At 50.2% G+C, this 15,410-nt stretch overlaps 1 protein-coding gene across 4 annotated transcripts in view; it reads left to right on the forward strand.

Moving 5' to 3' along the window:
* Nucleotides 1-2,549: 2,549 nt before the first annotated feature.
* Nucleotides 2,550-15,410, forward strand: part of AFAP1 (actin filament associated protein 1) — a 47,884-nt gene continuing 35,023 nt past the window's right edge. For 2 of the 4 annotated variants that reach the window (XM_044442895.1, XM_044442894.1), the window contains exons 1-2: nt 7,828-11,532; nt 12,553-12,650. In XM_044442895.1, the coding sequence (XP_044298830.1) occupies nt 11,406-11,532; nt 12,553-12,650 (225 nt within the window). In that variant the 5' untranslated portion in view covers nt 7,828-11,405. Of the gene's footprint in view, nt 2,941-6,200; nt 6,628-7,827; nt 11,533-12,552; nt 12,651-15,410 lie in introns of those variants that run through there. The other 2 variants (XM_044442892.1, XM_044442893.1) reach the window with 2 other exon arrangements.

The following is a 15,410-nucleotide window of genomic DNA, read 5'->3' on the forward strand; positions in this document are numbered from 1 at the left end:
GGCTGGCCGCCGCGCCTCCGGCCGCGATTGCATCATGCCGCGGCCCCGGCCCGGGCGGCGCGGCGCTCCGTCGCCCAGCGAGCCGCTCGCCGAGCCGCCGCCAAAGGTAGCTCCTGGGCGCAGACAATGGGCTCCGCAGGCGCTCCGGCCGCGGGCCTGGCGCGAGCGGAGCGGAGCGGAGCGCTGCGCGGGCCGGGCCAGCTCGCCCCCGGATGTGCCGCTGCGAGGCGCCGGGAGGAGGGGAGGCCGACCCGGCTCGGCCCCCTTGCCCGGCGCCCGGGGCAATCCATCGCCCGGTGCTCGTGGCGCGCCTCTTCCCAGAATCGCGCGAGTGCTCGTACGATGCCGCTTGCGAGCTGGACAAAAGGACCGGGCTCCCGTGCACCTACTTCCGAGCAGGCAAGGGGGACGGGGCGCCCCAGCCATGCCTGCGAAGGGAAGGGGGCGCGCTGCGAGCAGATGCCCGGGAATGACTGGGGCCCCTTTCCTGGCCCGGGAACGCAGCTCCGGGGTCCCCATCCCTGGCCTTTCCATGTGACAGCTAAAGGAAACACGCATCTAGCCGCTCTCCTTGAGATTGTTGGCTGCCTCTCCTAAGTCAGACATGCCTATTGCAGTTTTCCGTCGGTTTCCTGGCAGTGGGTGAAAGTATCCGGAAATGGTCAACTTTCACAAGAGAGAGGAAATTTTGAAGGCTGAATCTGCCTGAGAGAGAGAGAGTCAAGAGAAGGAAGACAAGTTTTGCTGGAATCTGCGGGTTTTCTTGCACGAAGCTTTTTTTGAACATAAAGGACATATCAGTTTGCTTTTGTGTGTGTACGCACACACACAGAGAATTACTTTTCTGCTTGGTATTTTTTAGTTTGCAGTATTGTGCAAAACAATATTCCTTTCAGATGGAAGAGCCTGCCAGTTTAAGGCCAGAGCATCTGAGCCCCAAACACCAAAGTATTGTGGCACTTGTCCTTAAAAAAGCCTCAACTCTGCCCATAAATTGACAGTTGCGACTTTATCTTACCTTTCTGATTCAGCTTTCCGATCACTGAATCTACATTCTACAAAGATCCCATCCTAGAAAAAATGGAGGACAGTCATAAACTATGTTTCTTGAGTGTGTAGAAAGCTCATAATCCTGAGAGATTCTTCTGCTTTCGCACAGTGTTCCTCTGCATTAACTTTTCACATTGAAAGGGCAACACACTGTATAGGAAAATGCTAACATGTATAAAGATGAAGTGTGTATAACTTCAAACTGAGAAAGAAGGTGACCGAGTAGAGTTTGTCCGGATTCATTTCAGTATATTCTGAAAGTTCAGGCACTGGTTTTAGCTTCCCTTTGTGCTTAAACTATCAGTGGTGTGTAAGTTCCATCATCAGGAAAACATTCCATCCTTAGCCAGTCATTAATAGATAAAGCATCTGTTTTCCACTTGGCTGTTCTCTCTCCGTAATTAACATATTAGTCAGTAGTTTCCTTGATGGCATGTAAAAATATATCCTAGCAAAACGTCCTGAAGATTTCACAGGAGCTCCTTATTCTTGTTGTAATTCAAAAGGAAAACGTAACGCAAGAGGAGGCTGTGCTGGACCAGACGAACGGTCCGTTGACGGTCCCCCTTGTTCTCCTGCAGCCAGGGTACGAGGCTGCCAGCTGTCAGCAGATGGTGTTCCCGCGTGAGCTGGCAGAGGTGGGTCAATAGCCTCCTCCCCCGTGAATCTGCCCGCTCCCCCTTTAGAGTCACACGACTGGCGGCCAGCACTCCATCTTCTGGCAGCGATTTTCCTAGCCCTTGCACTCTGCAAAGAGGCACGTCTGTCCCCCCGAACCTCCAGCCAATCCGCTTTGTGGGGCGATGCTGGTTCTAGTAGTGCATGAGGGAAGAAGGCCCACTTTCTGCAAACCTGCATGATTCTTGGCACTTCCATCATGGCGCTCATGCCCTTTGCCCCATTTCAGGAATTGTCACCTCCCCTGGCAGGGAAGCTGCTCCAAACCGGTTGCTTGTCCTTTCCGGCTCCACTTTTGCCCTTCCACCATATCTTCTGCCAGGTGTGGTGAGCTGCCTGTGTGCACCGCGCAGAAGTGCACGTGCCACTGCGCCACAGGTTGCCGCATCGGCCCCGTCATCTTCCACACCTGTCCTGATTGCGCCTGACATCCAGCGTGCCTTTTGCTTGGTACCCACAGGCGGGCCCACGTTTCTGTGGAACTGCCCACCAAGGCCCCACAAGCTGAGCTCACTTGGAAGGACCAGCGTTCACTAGGGAGCACGGACGGTGCTGGTGGCCAGAATGGATCTTTACCAGCTTACGCCAGTTGCATCCTTAGCTGAAACGGGAGGACCTTGCCCTGGATGTCTGTCCTCTGGTGGCCTCCAGCAGGCCGGCCAACTATTGCCATGTTGCCTCAAGGGATCTCCAGCTTATCTCCACCATGAACATAACGTCCACAGCAGTTCCCACTCAGTTCAGGGCTGCGGCTTCCTTCTGGGTTCAAGCCATCTCATCGTCTTCTTCTGCCTTGTCTGCTCCATTGGCCAGCTGTAGGGCACTTGATGTATTTCTTTTTCAGAATATGTCCAGCTGGAGATAGGTGCGGATTAGAGAGTTCATGTTATGCTGATGCTGTGGCAGCTGCGGTGTTTGGAGGCAGTATTTCCAAACCCAGTGGCAAGTGCTGCTTTTCATTTTAAGGGCTGGGCCCAGGTTCTTTGAAGGACCCAGGCCCTTGGACCCGAGCCACTTGAAGGACGGTCTTTGCTTGTAGCAGCCCGCCCGTATTCTGTTGTCGTCAGCAGAGGGTAAGTCGGCTTATAAGCAGCAGCCTTCTCCCCACATTCCTGGGATCGAGTTCCATCTGAGGTTCTTCAGACTTCTTTACTGCAAGATTTCAGGAACGCTCTGAAGTCCCACCACTTTTTCCTAGACTGGTGACTCTAGGTAGGTAGTGGGGATAGCTGTGTTTTTGTTTTTATTGATCAGTAACCTTTGCTTTTACCTGCTTAGGCTGAATTTCAAAATTGGATTGAATTTTATTGAACCACCTTTGTATGGTTCTTATCTTGTACCCCAGCTAGCAGTGGGTTAAAATTTACTTAACTGTATTAACTTAAATACATGACTAAATACTGCATCGCTTGGTTGATGGTTTAACACTGTTGATTTCGGCTTCATTTTCTATGAAGTGATTTAAGGAGAGTTAAATAAGAATCGTCTCTCCGTATATGGTCTAAAAGCATATAATAAGGCATTTGTTCTGTGGCACAGGCAAGTCTGTCACAGCAAGACAGTTTGAAGGAGAATTTTAGTGAAACCAATCCCAAACTCTTTGAGGTTTTCCTCCAGTTACATGATAAAGAAATCTTTGTTAACAAAAACAGGCATGTGGCGATATCGGCCCTTTCCCAAATATTTCTGCAGTGGAGAATGGGGGTGGTGGTGCTTGGCCTCCTCACTTCTGGCAACCTGGTGACTGAGGTCATGCTCTGCTGAGGTTTATCGTCTCTCTAGCTACACCCCTTTGTGCTTGGCAGCCGCTGCTCCGCTTTCTCCACTAAGGCGTGGTCCTTATGTTTAGGGTGCCGGGCCAGAGAAACTCTCAGCATCTGACTTCTTCTGTTTGTGGCAAATGAGTGCAGCCCAGGAGTCGCGTGCGGCATTTAGAAGAACCGGCTGAACTCCAAAGCGTGGCATTTCCACGGTCCACTGAATGCATCCCAAAGTCGTTTCTTACATACAAAAGAAGTTCTCTGTGGACAACGTCTGAAATGAGAATTTGGGGTGAAATGGACCCGTCACTGAGTGCCTGGGAGCAGCTTTCTGGATTTTAGGCACATGACGTTGTGTTTCTGGGCATGTAGTTCTGGTTTCAGTCCCTGGTGTCTCCAGCCGCAACGGGACAGACTTCCTTTTGACCCCTGTGAGTGAACGTAGATTATGGGTGTGTGCATGACCGAGAAATAGTATAGAAGAATAAAGGCATTCAGGCCCTTCTAGTACAGTATAAACTAAAACCGAACAGTGGAGCTCAGTTTCAGGTATCTGTGGAATTCAGTGTCTCGAGACAGATGCAGTCTCATTGATCTTTCTAAGTTGCTTTGGGAGGATTTTTAATTGAAGAGCAGGGGAGCGTGCTTCAGACGCACGCACATCTGAAATAGCGGTACTTTGCCGGTTGCTACGAGGAATCAGACTTGTGCCAAAAGACCATCTTGCAAAAGGGCATGTGAGGTGCCCTTACCAAAAAGGCCGCTCTCTGCCAGCAGCCTAGGTGGAAGGCAAGTGGGGCAAGGAGGAAAGTTTCGGGTGAGAATGTCGGCATGAGCTTCACCGTGGAAAGCTGAACTTTCTGAAATGTTGGGCGCCTGTCTGTAGTCTGGCTTTCACTGCCTTTTTGTTATGGTCAACTGTCTGGAGCAAGATTCTTGTCTTGGTCTTCACATGTTAAGTGAACCTAACGGAGGTTTGACCTAAAGCTGCAGTGGGCAACTTCTGGTGTTTCAGCTGTTTTGACCTACAGTTCCCATCTGATCTAGCTAGCATAGCCAATGGCCAGGGATAATGGGAAATGTAGGCAAACCATCTGGAGGGCCACAAGTTGCCCTTCCTTGGCCTAAGTCTTCAGTTGCATGTGCCTGTCCACACTTACCCTTGAATTTGGAGCTTGGAGCAAGAGAGCATAAATCCAGCCCCCTGCACCGTATCTGCATTTGCAGGACTAGGGGGAAAATACCGTGTTCCTAGAATCACGGAATCCTAGAAGAGCAGAGTTGGAAAGGGCCATGAAGGCCACCAACCCCCAGCTGGTGCAGGGCACCACATTGCACCACCCCACTCAGAGGGCCGGCCGGTTTCCCAGTGTGGGAGAGCCCCCCACCTCTCCAGGCAGCTGGTCCCACTGTCCCATTGCTCTGACCGTGAGGAAGCTCTTGCTGATGTCCAGCCTGAATCTGGGTTGTCGCAGCTTGACTTGATTCTTCCGTGTCCTGCCCTCTGGCATCAGCAAGAATAGATCTTTCCTCTTTGTGACAGCCTTGGAGGCACTTCTAGAGGGATACCGTGTCCCCCGCAGCCTTCTTTTCTCAAGGCTGGACAGGCCCAGCTCTCTCTGTCTCTCAGTCTCTCTTCAATGTTGTGCAACACTGTTCTGTGATAAATGCTTTGCATATCCACCAGGCATGTGTGGGATCTAATTAGTCCACATCAGTGCCTCCTTGAGTTCTGCACTCGTTTGAGGGATTGACAGAAAGACGTTCAGCATCGCATAATTTAATATTGCCCCAAGCAGGGAGATAACAGAATAAAACCTGGTTTGTTGCTTATGACATAATTCTCTCTCAGAGGGTCAAATACCATGTTGAACCTCTCACCCGTTTTGCAGGCAAAGGGAAGGGAATTGTGAAATAAATTGTAACGTGAGATCTCGCACAAGCGCTCCCTGCCAGTCGCTTGTGTTTGTCGCAGCTGTTTTCCCACAGATTGTTGGCAGCTGCACCCTCAGACAGAATGTGGCAAATCCCAGTGTGGCCACGGCCAGCCATATGTTGATGAAACCTCGATAATATTGATGGTAACGGGGAGCCTTAATGCGAGAATTCCCCCATCCCTCTTCCACACCTTTCGTGCCAAGAACAACCACCAGGCTTGCATTGCTAATGTTTCAGTTGTGCATCTTGTGGAAGTTTTAGACTTCGTTAGGCCGAGATGTAAAAGTACTTAAATACGCAAGATTTCAACTTGACAAACGAAAACCGCAACCAAACCCTTGTGGCATTCCCCTCCCCTCCATGAAGGGTTCTGTTGGCTCTAAGCTCATTTCACAACCCTAAACAGGGGGAATAGGTGTTGTTTGTGATGTCAAGCCATTCCGGAGGGATTTTGTTTTAAGGAAGACAGATGGCAGCCGTGGCTTTTTAATTCTGATATGAGCCTTCTGAACTTTCAAGCACTCAGAGAAGCGGCCGGCAAGCATTCCAGCTCTCGCAGACGATTGCTTTATCTTTGTCCGGTGCGGTTCGTGACTGTGGTCGCCTCAACCCAAGGACTCGGCTGGGGACGGCCCGGTTAGCAAACAAATGAGATCCTGGCTCTACGGCAGACATTTGGGTTTGAGGGTTGCCCAGGCAGGTGGGGAAATCAGCCCTTTCAACCATTGCTGCATTCATGAACGCTCCGTCTTCTCTTCGTAACATGAGGACGGTCTTTGTGGAAGAGAGCCGAGAGCCAGCTCGCCGTGCCTGTTTTTGCAACATGGACTGGCCAGATTCCCTTGGAAACTCCTTTGCAAGCAGCACCTGGAATGTAGGATGTCTTGGAGCAACTCTGTACATGCTCACAACTTGCTCTGCTTCGTGACCTGCAGACCCGCTGAATTGCCTCTCTGTGTTTGGGTGCGCATTGTAGCCAAGTGGGTCAGGAGGTGAAGCGTAAGCAACGCTAAGTCCACAGATTCACATGTCTAATGGAGAAGAATCACTGTTTCCCCACCGTGATGCTTTATGCTGTTGGAAGGCAGCCTACGCAGAAAGAAGGCGAACCTTCAGAAGAGTTAGGAACTGCCAACTCTGGAATCCCTGCTCAGCTTTCCTCCTCCTTGAAGACCCTGTGTATCGTATTTATTCACCAAATGTATATATCTGTAAATTTGGGTCCAACTCAGTCAGTGCTTCCACTGGCCAATGGGACTCCAAAGCCTGAGGCCCGAGCCTAGATTTTAGCAAAAACGTCAGCTTCACATGGTGCCATTCAGTCATCGCTGACCTCTCATGGGTAGCACATGAAGCAGAGCATGGCAGGACATTGTCACGGGGACCACGGGTGGTTTTTCCAGAGGAAAAATCGATTTTCCTGTCCAAGTCCACCAAGCACATTTTGGCTGCTGATTTTAAAATCTGCATCTCCCAACTGAGTCCATTTTAGGTGTGAAAATGTAACCTGTGTGACACTAAAAGTTCTCACTGCCATCACTGTGGGAAATACATGATCCGTTTTAGTATATTGGGAACCCAATGCCGTCTCTTTGGGGAGAGGTGTTTGAACAGTCCATTTGTGCAGTCCAAAGCTTGCCGACAGATTGTAAGTGGCCTCTTGGGCTCCTGCAAAAAAGCATTAAAAAATAAAAAATGGGGAACAGAGTTGTGCAATTTTCAGGGGAGTTAAGAGAGACCTGTCCCAGTTGAGCTCTTTTTGAAGCTCCTTTAAAGAGTGGAAAGTGAGCAGGGGTTGTGAGCAGAATATGGAGGGAGAGGCAAGACAGTATGTGTGAAGGACGGGAAAGATAGACAACATGAAGGGGTGCCACACGGAGATGGGCAGAGACCTGTTCTCCCCTGCAGAGGAAGGCAGGACGCGCCGCAATGGAGCCAAGCTCAGGGAGCCACGGTTCCATTTGGATGCCAGGATGCCAGGAAGCGCTTCCTGACAGTCAGGACCCCGAGGGTGTGGAATGGGCTTCCCTGGGAGGTCGTTGAGGCCCCATCGGTGTGGGTGTTCAAGGACAGGCTGGACGTGCACATGGTGGGCATGTCGTGAGCGGAACCGGCTGGTGCCGGAGGTCAGACTAGATGGCCTGGGAGACCCCTTCTGACTTACTCTGTTTTCTATGTTTCTATGTTTTCTATGTCATAGTTCTCAAACATGCAAGGTGTCAGAGGAGGTGGGGAGAGACCTGTTCTCCCCCGCAGAGGAAGGCAGGACGTGCTCCAACGGAGCAAAGCTGAGGGAACCCAGGTTCCATTTGGATGCCAGGAAGCACTTCCTGACAGTTCGGACCCCGAGGGTGTGGAATGGGCTTCCACGAGAGGTCGTTGAGGCCCCATCGGTGCGGGTGTTCAAGGACAGGCTGGATAAGCACATGGTAGGCATGTCATGAGCGGAGCCGGCTGGTGCCAGAGGTCGGACTAGATGGCCCGGGAGGCCCCTTCTGACACTCAGTTTCTAAGGGCACCAGGATACCCATTGGAGGATTGAACAACCAACACAATATAGCCTATTCGCGGGGAGGTTTAGCCTGTGGACACACCCTAACATCATGGCGGAATCCAGGACAGGGCAGGATCGGTTCTGCTTTTGTTCCCCGCTTCCTAACATTAAAAACAGTGGGGACGGAGGGCAGGGCCAGGAAGTGGGGCAGGGCCATCTCAGCTGACTCTCTGTGTCACTCCTCCCACCGGAAAGCTACTGCTGGTTCAAACCACCGCTTGGCAGAGGGTTGGGGACTTTAAATTTGGGAAGTGGCATGGAAAAGGAAGAGTGAACACATGGCCTTGCTCCTATTTATTTCCCTTGACTGCTTTTAGCTTAAAAAGCAAAAGCTGGGAGGTCTCTGGGGGTTTTTCCAGATGGTAGGGAGAGAATAGAAGGGTGCACATGTTAGATGCTAGCAAGCAGAGCCCGAGGCATGTGGATTCTGCGCTTACAGAGTATGGGAAGGTGAGATGAGATCTTGGTGCCAGGTTACGACTTCCACCAGGCAACATAGGATGAGGCTTTTAATGAGTTTCAGGGTCTACTGTGGATTATTTAGCATTGGTGTACTTCTGGTTTTAAATGATGTGATTATGCTACATTTTTAAGGTTTCATTTGGTAAACCTCCTGGAGAGCTTTGGTTAAAGGGTGGAAGAGAAATACACCGCATGGGATCAATGAAAAGGGGTGTTCATAATAGCAAGTGGACGCATTTCTGTCTAAGTAAGGGGGAGCTGCAGTCGACAAAGTTCTAATTTCTCATCTGTCATGAATTCCATGGCAGGTTTGCTCCTAAATATGCAAAAGGGACGTTTGCATAAATAGCCAGCCATGAAAGCCCCGTTTATTCAGTTACTGCCGTCAGTGGCCTTGCAGAAACCAATTAAGCATGGAAAGATCCAGAATACATCTTTCGTTCGACTGAGTCCTATTGTGGCCGCACATTTTCGAGGGATAAATTCTATGTTCCGCTTAGAACTTAGGAATGTGAGAGAAGCCCTACTGGATCGCCCAAGCTCTGTCTCACCCGGCACTTCATGCGGACGGTGGCAGATCCCCCGCAGGATCCGTCCAGCAGGATGGGGGCCGGAGTCCACCTGGCCAAGCCCCTCAGCCGTGAAGGTGCAGGAGGCAGCCCATGGCCAGCAGGGCCAGTGGCCACAGAGCACTTCCTCCGTCATGCACCTGCCCAGTCCTCTTTTAAAGCTGTCCAGATTGGTGGCCATTGCAGCAAATTCCACAAATTTACTTTATCTGGTGTGAAGAATCCCGGCCTTCCTCTGCCTAGAACCTCCCACCAATCAGCCTCATGGGATGAGCCCGGGTTCAAGTGTTATCAGAGAGGGAAAAGGTGTCTCCCCCTCCACTTTCTCCACGCCATTCATTACGTTTCGCCCCTTATCCTGTCTCCCCTTGCTCGCCTTTTTTCTAAGCCAGACAGTCCTAGTTCTTCTGCCCATTTCCCAAAGGGGGGCTGCTTTAGCCGCCCAGTCATTTTGGTTGCCCTTCTCTGTCCTTTTCCAGCTCAACCGTCTCCTTTTCCAGGTAAGGAGACCAGAGCAGAGCATCGAGAGGCCCTCCTGGCGCCGACACGTCTTTCCTCTCGGCGTCAGGCAAAACCCTTTTTATTCTCCCATCATTTTCATTGTTAACTTGTTTCATTTAGTGGGCTTATATTTTATGAGATGCTGGGCAAATGTTATTCTTATTTCTGTTTTTAGGATTAACTGGCTGTAAGCCATCCCGAGACGTCTAAGTGTGGGGCAGTATAGCAAAGTTTTAAGTAAATAAATAATAATAAGCGAGAGACTGCACGTGTGGTCGCATCAAAGCTTTGCATCTGGGAAGATCTGGCAGTCCCGCTTTCTGTGCTGTTCCTATTAGGCCTGGCACGGAGGTTGCCTTCTTCCCTTTCATTGGGGTGTCCGCTAGCACCCCAAGAGCTTCCTTGCTCAGTCACCGCTAGCTCAGCTCTCATCAACAAACACCTGCAGTTGGATTTTTTTGCCCCAACTGGCATGACTTCACCCTTGCTGATACTGCACTGCCTTTGCTCCTTCACCCCGTACGCCTAATTCCAGATTATTTAAGTTGAAAAGCCTCAAAGTGTATTAGTGTCTGAAGTGCCACAGGACTGCTTGTTAAATGTTTGCTCTGTGTCTCCCAGTTTCGAGTTACCCATCCAGACCTTCCCTCATGCTTCAGATATACTTTCCTTGAAAGGAGGAAGCTACCCTGGATACTGCTGAAAGATTGTGCCTATCACACACTTTATGGGTGGCTGGGGATTTTAAAAAATGCCAAAAGCCTGGCATCCACACCCGCACCTGTACCAACTACAAACAAACAGACCCTGTGAAAAGTTTGCCCTGAAATTTCCTCCGGGCCTGGGAAACGGGAAACAGAATCTCTCCCTGAAAATGTGTGGCAACAATGAGCTCTAATCCCGAATCCTTGAAACATTATGCCAGAATAAACATGTTAGCTTTTAAGGGGAAACGAGCCTCTTTATTGTTTCTCTTGCAGCAGAATATTTCTGGAAAATGGTAACATTTTCAATGGTCCCATTTCAAGAGAGAAGATGAATTCATCTTGCCATGCAGTGTCAGTATATGAGAGATCTCTTTGGACAGAACAAAGGGACTTGAGAAGATGTGGCGTCTAAGACGTCTCCCACTTCCTGCACCTTCTGCATATGAGTTAGTCCAAATGTTACCTGCCTCGTGCAGAGCAGAGAGAAAGCTTTTCCTCAAAAACGGTTCTGGACGCAAGTGGCATTATCCAAATGTTTCCTGCTTCACACTCACCTCCAGATGTTTATAGCATCTTCTTTCAGTGTCCGCCAGCAAGTGGACTGCTTTCCCCTGGAAGTAACCCTCTTCCTGCTTATCTCTGTCCTTCCAGATAGTTCTGTTGACACAGGAAACAGGAGTGACTTGTGGGCAGGGATTTGGCCACAAAGCATTACTGCCTTTTCCAGGGCTCCAGTTTCTGCATTCTCAAGGGACCCTTTCGAGAGTAACCTAGGGACAGGAAGTGCGGTGTGTCAGAGAAACAGAGCTTCTTGCGGACATTTTTCAGCAAACAAAAGGAGGCTGTAACTCAAACTGTGGCATGGAACAAGGGAATATGGCTCTACGGCCCATCTGCTCAGTGATCCAAAGAGAAGCAGCACTCATGGGTGGAACTCCCCAGTGGTGCAAAGTAAAAATATTCTTTTCTGCAAGAGTTAAGCACTTCTCAGTTCAATGTTGGTGGGGCAACCGTGGCCAGTTAAAATTGCTTTGGTTGTTGGATCCACCAGTTGGCCAGATGGTTGCTAAGTACAACCTGCGTGACCCATAGTAAAAACTTGTGTCTATAGTTCTGCCTGGTTGTCTGTTCTGAACTTCTTAAACTGTAACTCGATTATTTAAAAGGACCGTCTTTCATTTCAGCCATGGAAGAATTAATAGTCGAACTGCAGCTGTTTCTTCAGCTCCTGGATCATGAGTACCTGACAACCACAGTCAGGGAGAAAAAGGCAGTTTTAAATAACATTCTTCTGAGAATCCAGTCCTCAAAAGGTCAGTACCAGATTGATAGTGTTTGCATGTGGAAGGAGAATAACCCAGTGCACAAGAAAACTAAAGCAAGGCTGAATTTTCTCCTTTGTGGGGCTCCAGTGTCCAGAAGTGGGTCCCACCACTTGTGCATGGAGGACAGCTCCCCAGCAAGGGATTCGGCCCCACTGAAAATAATCTCCATTCTTTTTTGGATGCGCAGCATGCCCAGAGTCTTCTCCGTCCAGCCAGTCCTCAGTTCTAGCAGTTGCACACACATTTCCTCCTCCTTCGGCTGTGGCACCTGCTTGGAACATTCTGGGCCATTGATGGTTCTGCAAACCATCTCACAGCCAGGTAGCAGGTGGTGTGTTTCTCCCGACCGCTTGCCTTGTGCCTTTTGGGACATAATCAGTCCACAGAGGTAAAGCCAACAGCAGGTTTTCACCTTGGGATAGTGATGGGCAACCTGTGCCCCCTTAGAAGTTTTGGCCTACAACTCGCATGAGCTTGACCAATGGGGAAGGATAATTGGAACTGTGGACCAACACACCTGGAGGGCCACAACCGGCCCGCCTCTTCCTTGGAGAAACAGGTGACCATGGGAGCACCCATAACCCAATCATTTTTAAAAGTGCCCCGTCCACGTGCAGAAGTTGTATTGTGGGCAGCCCACAGACCACAAAGTTGGGGTTGATACATTGCTTTGTTTTCTATGCTTTTTATGCTTCTTTGTTTTCTCAGTCGTCGTTATACTTGCTATACTGGGTTTATAGCCTTCCTTATTCCTTCTTGTGAGGAACCCAGTGTGGCTTACGTGGCTCCACTGATCACGTGGGACCTTGGTGGCATCAACACTAGCTTCCGATTTCTTGTCCTTGTGGTGCTTGAGGCGATGCGGGTAGCCCTTCCTCTCGTCCCAGACCAGCAAACGCCTCAGTTTAAAAGCCTGGTTTCCTCCGAGTGAGTGGTGGGCAGATGCCACGAAATACCGTCCTTGCTACCGAGTGCCTTCTGTCTTCAAAAGTCTTTTTCTCTCCATAGACTTCGAGATCAAAGAAAATGCTCAGAAACAGGACGCTGCCAGTGGCTTGCCTGCTCCACCCCAGATGCCTCTGCCCGAAATCCCTCAGCAGTGGCTGGTGAGTGTTACCTACCTGTCCATCAGTCAAGAAGGATTCGGGCCTGCCTGTGTCCTTGTCAAAACAAGCAAGCAAGCAAGCAAAAAACCCTTCTCTGCATTGTCAGAACCCTGTTTTGAAAGTGAGCCGGGGTTTTGACATCCGCCAGCAGTGCTGCAGATGGTGTGGCACATGCTTTGCTGCTTCCCCAGGTACCTGGAGTCTCAGGAAAGGGTGGAAAAGGTGGGAGAAACAGAGAACAACCGGGATCAGAACCGGGGATTTCACAGGGAAGGACCCGATCAGAGTTTTTGCCAATCAAGGCCTCTTCTTGATTGGTTGCTGACGTGGCAGTTCTCCATTTGACAGCTGTGAATTGAGACGGAAAGGAAAGAATGAACCTGTCTGGATTTTGATAGGAGGCACCATCCATGGAATCGCTGAGGATGGCTACGTGGTTGGGATAGTCGGAATTGCACAGCTCAGAAAATCTCACACAATCTAGCACAGAGTTTTCATGTAAGGATTATGCAGCACCTCAGCTGCAAAGGCCTTGAGGAGATGGATGACAGAAAAGAAAAAAAATAGAAGGCCGTAGTTTTCTAAGTATGGGATGATAAGCAAATTTGGCAACAAAACTTACACAAGATGCTTCAGATATATAAAGGGGTATTCTTATCCTACTAATTCAGAAATCAGAAAGTTATACTTAATGAAGAAGGACCTTTCCCTGGGAAACACGAACCAAAGTCCAGATTTAACATTGGCAGTCCCATTAAAAGCAAAAGGCTTATAATTAACAAGTTGTAATTAATACCCAAGTTAAATTGCCTATGCCAGTAGCAGAATTTTCTTCAGCAGATGCCTTCACATTGACCAGGCATCAGTGATCCCCTACTTCCTGCTGTCCAAGATCTACTTTTAATTCAGCTGCTCCCACAGATTGTGAAGACACATGTGGTACTGTGGATTTTCCCAGGGAAAGAGGATGCATGTGCCAATGAAACGTGTGAACACAGGCCGGGAGTTTCTCTTGTGCGCCGTCTTCTATATGGCCTTGAATCAGAAGGTTGGCCGCCTTCTCCAGGGCTCTTGCCCAGAAACTCCGGCATTGTGCGAAAACTTCTCGCAGCAGCTGCAACTCTTCCACACAAGCTGAAAGGTTTTGTGGCCATGCGTGGTCAGTCAGTGGCTGACACACAACCAAGGGTGACAGCACAGTCCGTTAATGCACACCGAAACATGGTTCTGAATAGGCCCGAACATAAGCGGTGGTCCAGGCGCGCTGCTCGTCTTCTCCTCGGCAGCCTGTTCCCGGGAGCAAAGTTGAACGCAGGTGTGTGTGGGCAGCGGTTGTGGGACATTTTTAGTTCGCTTTTAAATGCCACGTTCCTTTAAACCGCCAACTGTGTTATTATAATGCGTGTTTCAGGACTCTTTCTAAAGAAGCAAGTTTCTTTAAAAAGGAGATGTTATTTTAAAGTGCTCTTTTGCATTCATTTCGACCTTCCCTGGGGAAGATTCTTTTCAGGAAGTCGGGGGGCGGGGGAGCCTTCTCAGCTGCCATGAGGCGAAGCTTTAGGTGCTTCGTGGATCAGAGGAGCTGCATACATAGTGGGCCAAGGCCCATCTTCTTCAACAAGCATGCCTCTCATGGTTTTCCTCCCTTCTCTTCTCCTCCTGGAATAATGGTCCCCCTGGACCGGTGCCGGATGCAGCCGCCAGCACTTGCTTGGGGCTTTTGGAGGCGGAGAAATCCTTCCCGGATAACGGGACCACCTCGGACGTGTTAGCTCGGACAACGTGCGAGAGAGAAACAGCTGTGGGTCCTGCTCTCTATGATGCTCTTGGCTCCTGACGTGGGGAAGGTGCGGGTTGGGAGGGGGCAGTCCCACGAGTGTCTGGGTTGCAAATGGCGGCTGCCCCTTTGCCCAGTAGCCGTGAGATGGATGCAGGGAGAGAAGGCGAGTCCTTCGCAGCCAGAGAGCACGGATGAAAGAGGCCAGTCATCCCCGCAAGAACATCCTGGGCGTCCGCAGGGCATTTGCATCGGCATTTTGCCTTGCGCCCCACGGAGGGGACAAACTATCGGAGGCCGGCTAAGTGGGGGATTGTCACCTGTGCCCCCAATAGCAGGCACCTCAGGCTTTCCGCATGCCTTTCTCCTCCTCCCCCCTGTTGATCATACCGTTGGTCTTTTCCTGTTACAACCAATAATATCCTTAGCAGATCAACCATCAGATCCTCTCACCTCTGACGACCACGGAAAGAATACGCAATCTGTGCGTGTTCCGCAGGATGTTTGAGGACGCTGTGAATATTCCTACCTGCATCTGCCACACCCACGTGCATTACACTTCTGTATTTGGTTATTTGATCAGTCGATCTTTTGCCGTGCTTGCTGGTTGATTCCCAGCCATTTATGTCCAGATATTCTGCTCTCAGGGAGCACATTTCTATGCCGCATGCCAAGGAATCTGGGCGTGCCTTCCACGGATGCCCCGAACATTGCTGTGGAATCCAGGGCATGCGCTCACTGTCGTTCCTGGTCCACAGCAAACATTCCTGTGGCTACACAAGGCAGGCAAGGACCCGTCGCAAGGACAGGCTGCCTTTGGTTGCTCTTCTCATTGAGAAATGCCTGGAAGTTGCCAGAGAACGGAGTGTGAAAACTGCTCTGATTGGCGGTTCTATCGAGGGGTTCTTGTTAGTCGCGAAGTCATGCCCGACCCATTGCGACTCCATGGACAACACTTCTCCAGGCATTCCTGTCCTTCACCA

This window comes from Varanus komodoensis, unplaced genomic scaffold (genome assembly GCF_004798865.1).
Source record: "Varanus komodoensis strain SLA01 unplaced genomic scaffold, ASM479886v1 scaffold40, whole genome shotgun sequence".
NCBI lineage: Eukaryota > Metazoa > Chordata > Lepidosauria > Squamata > Varanidae > Varanus > Varanus komodoensis.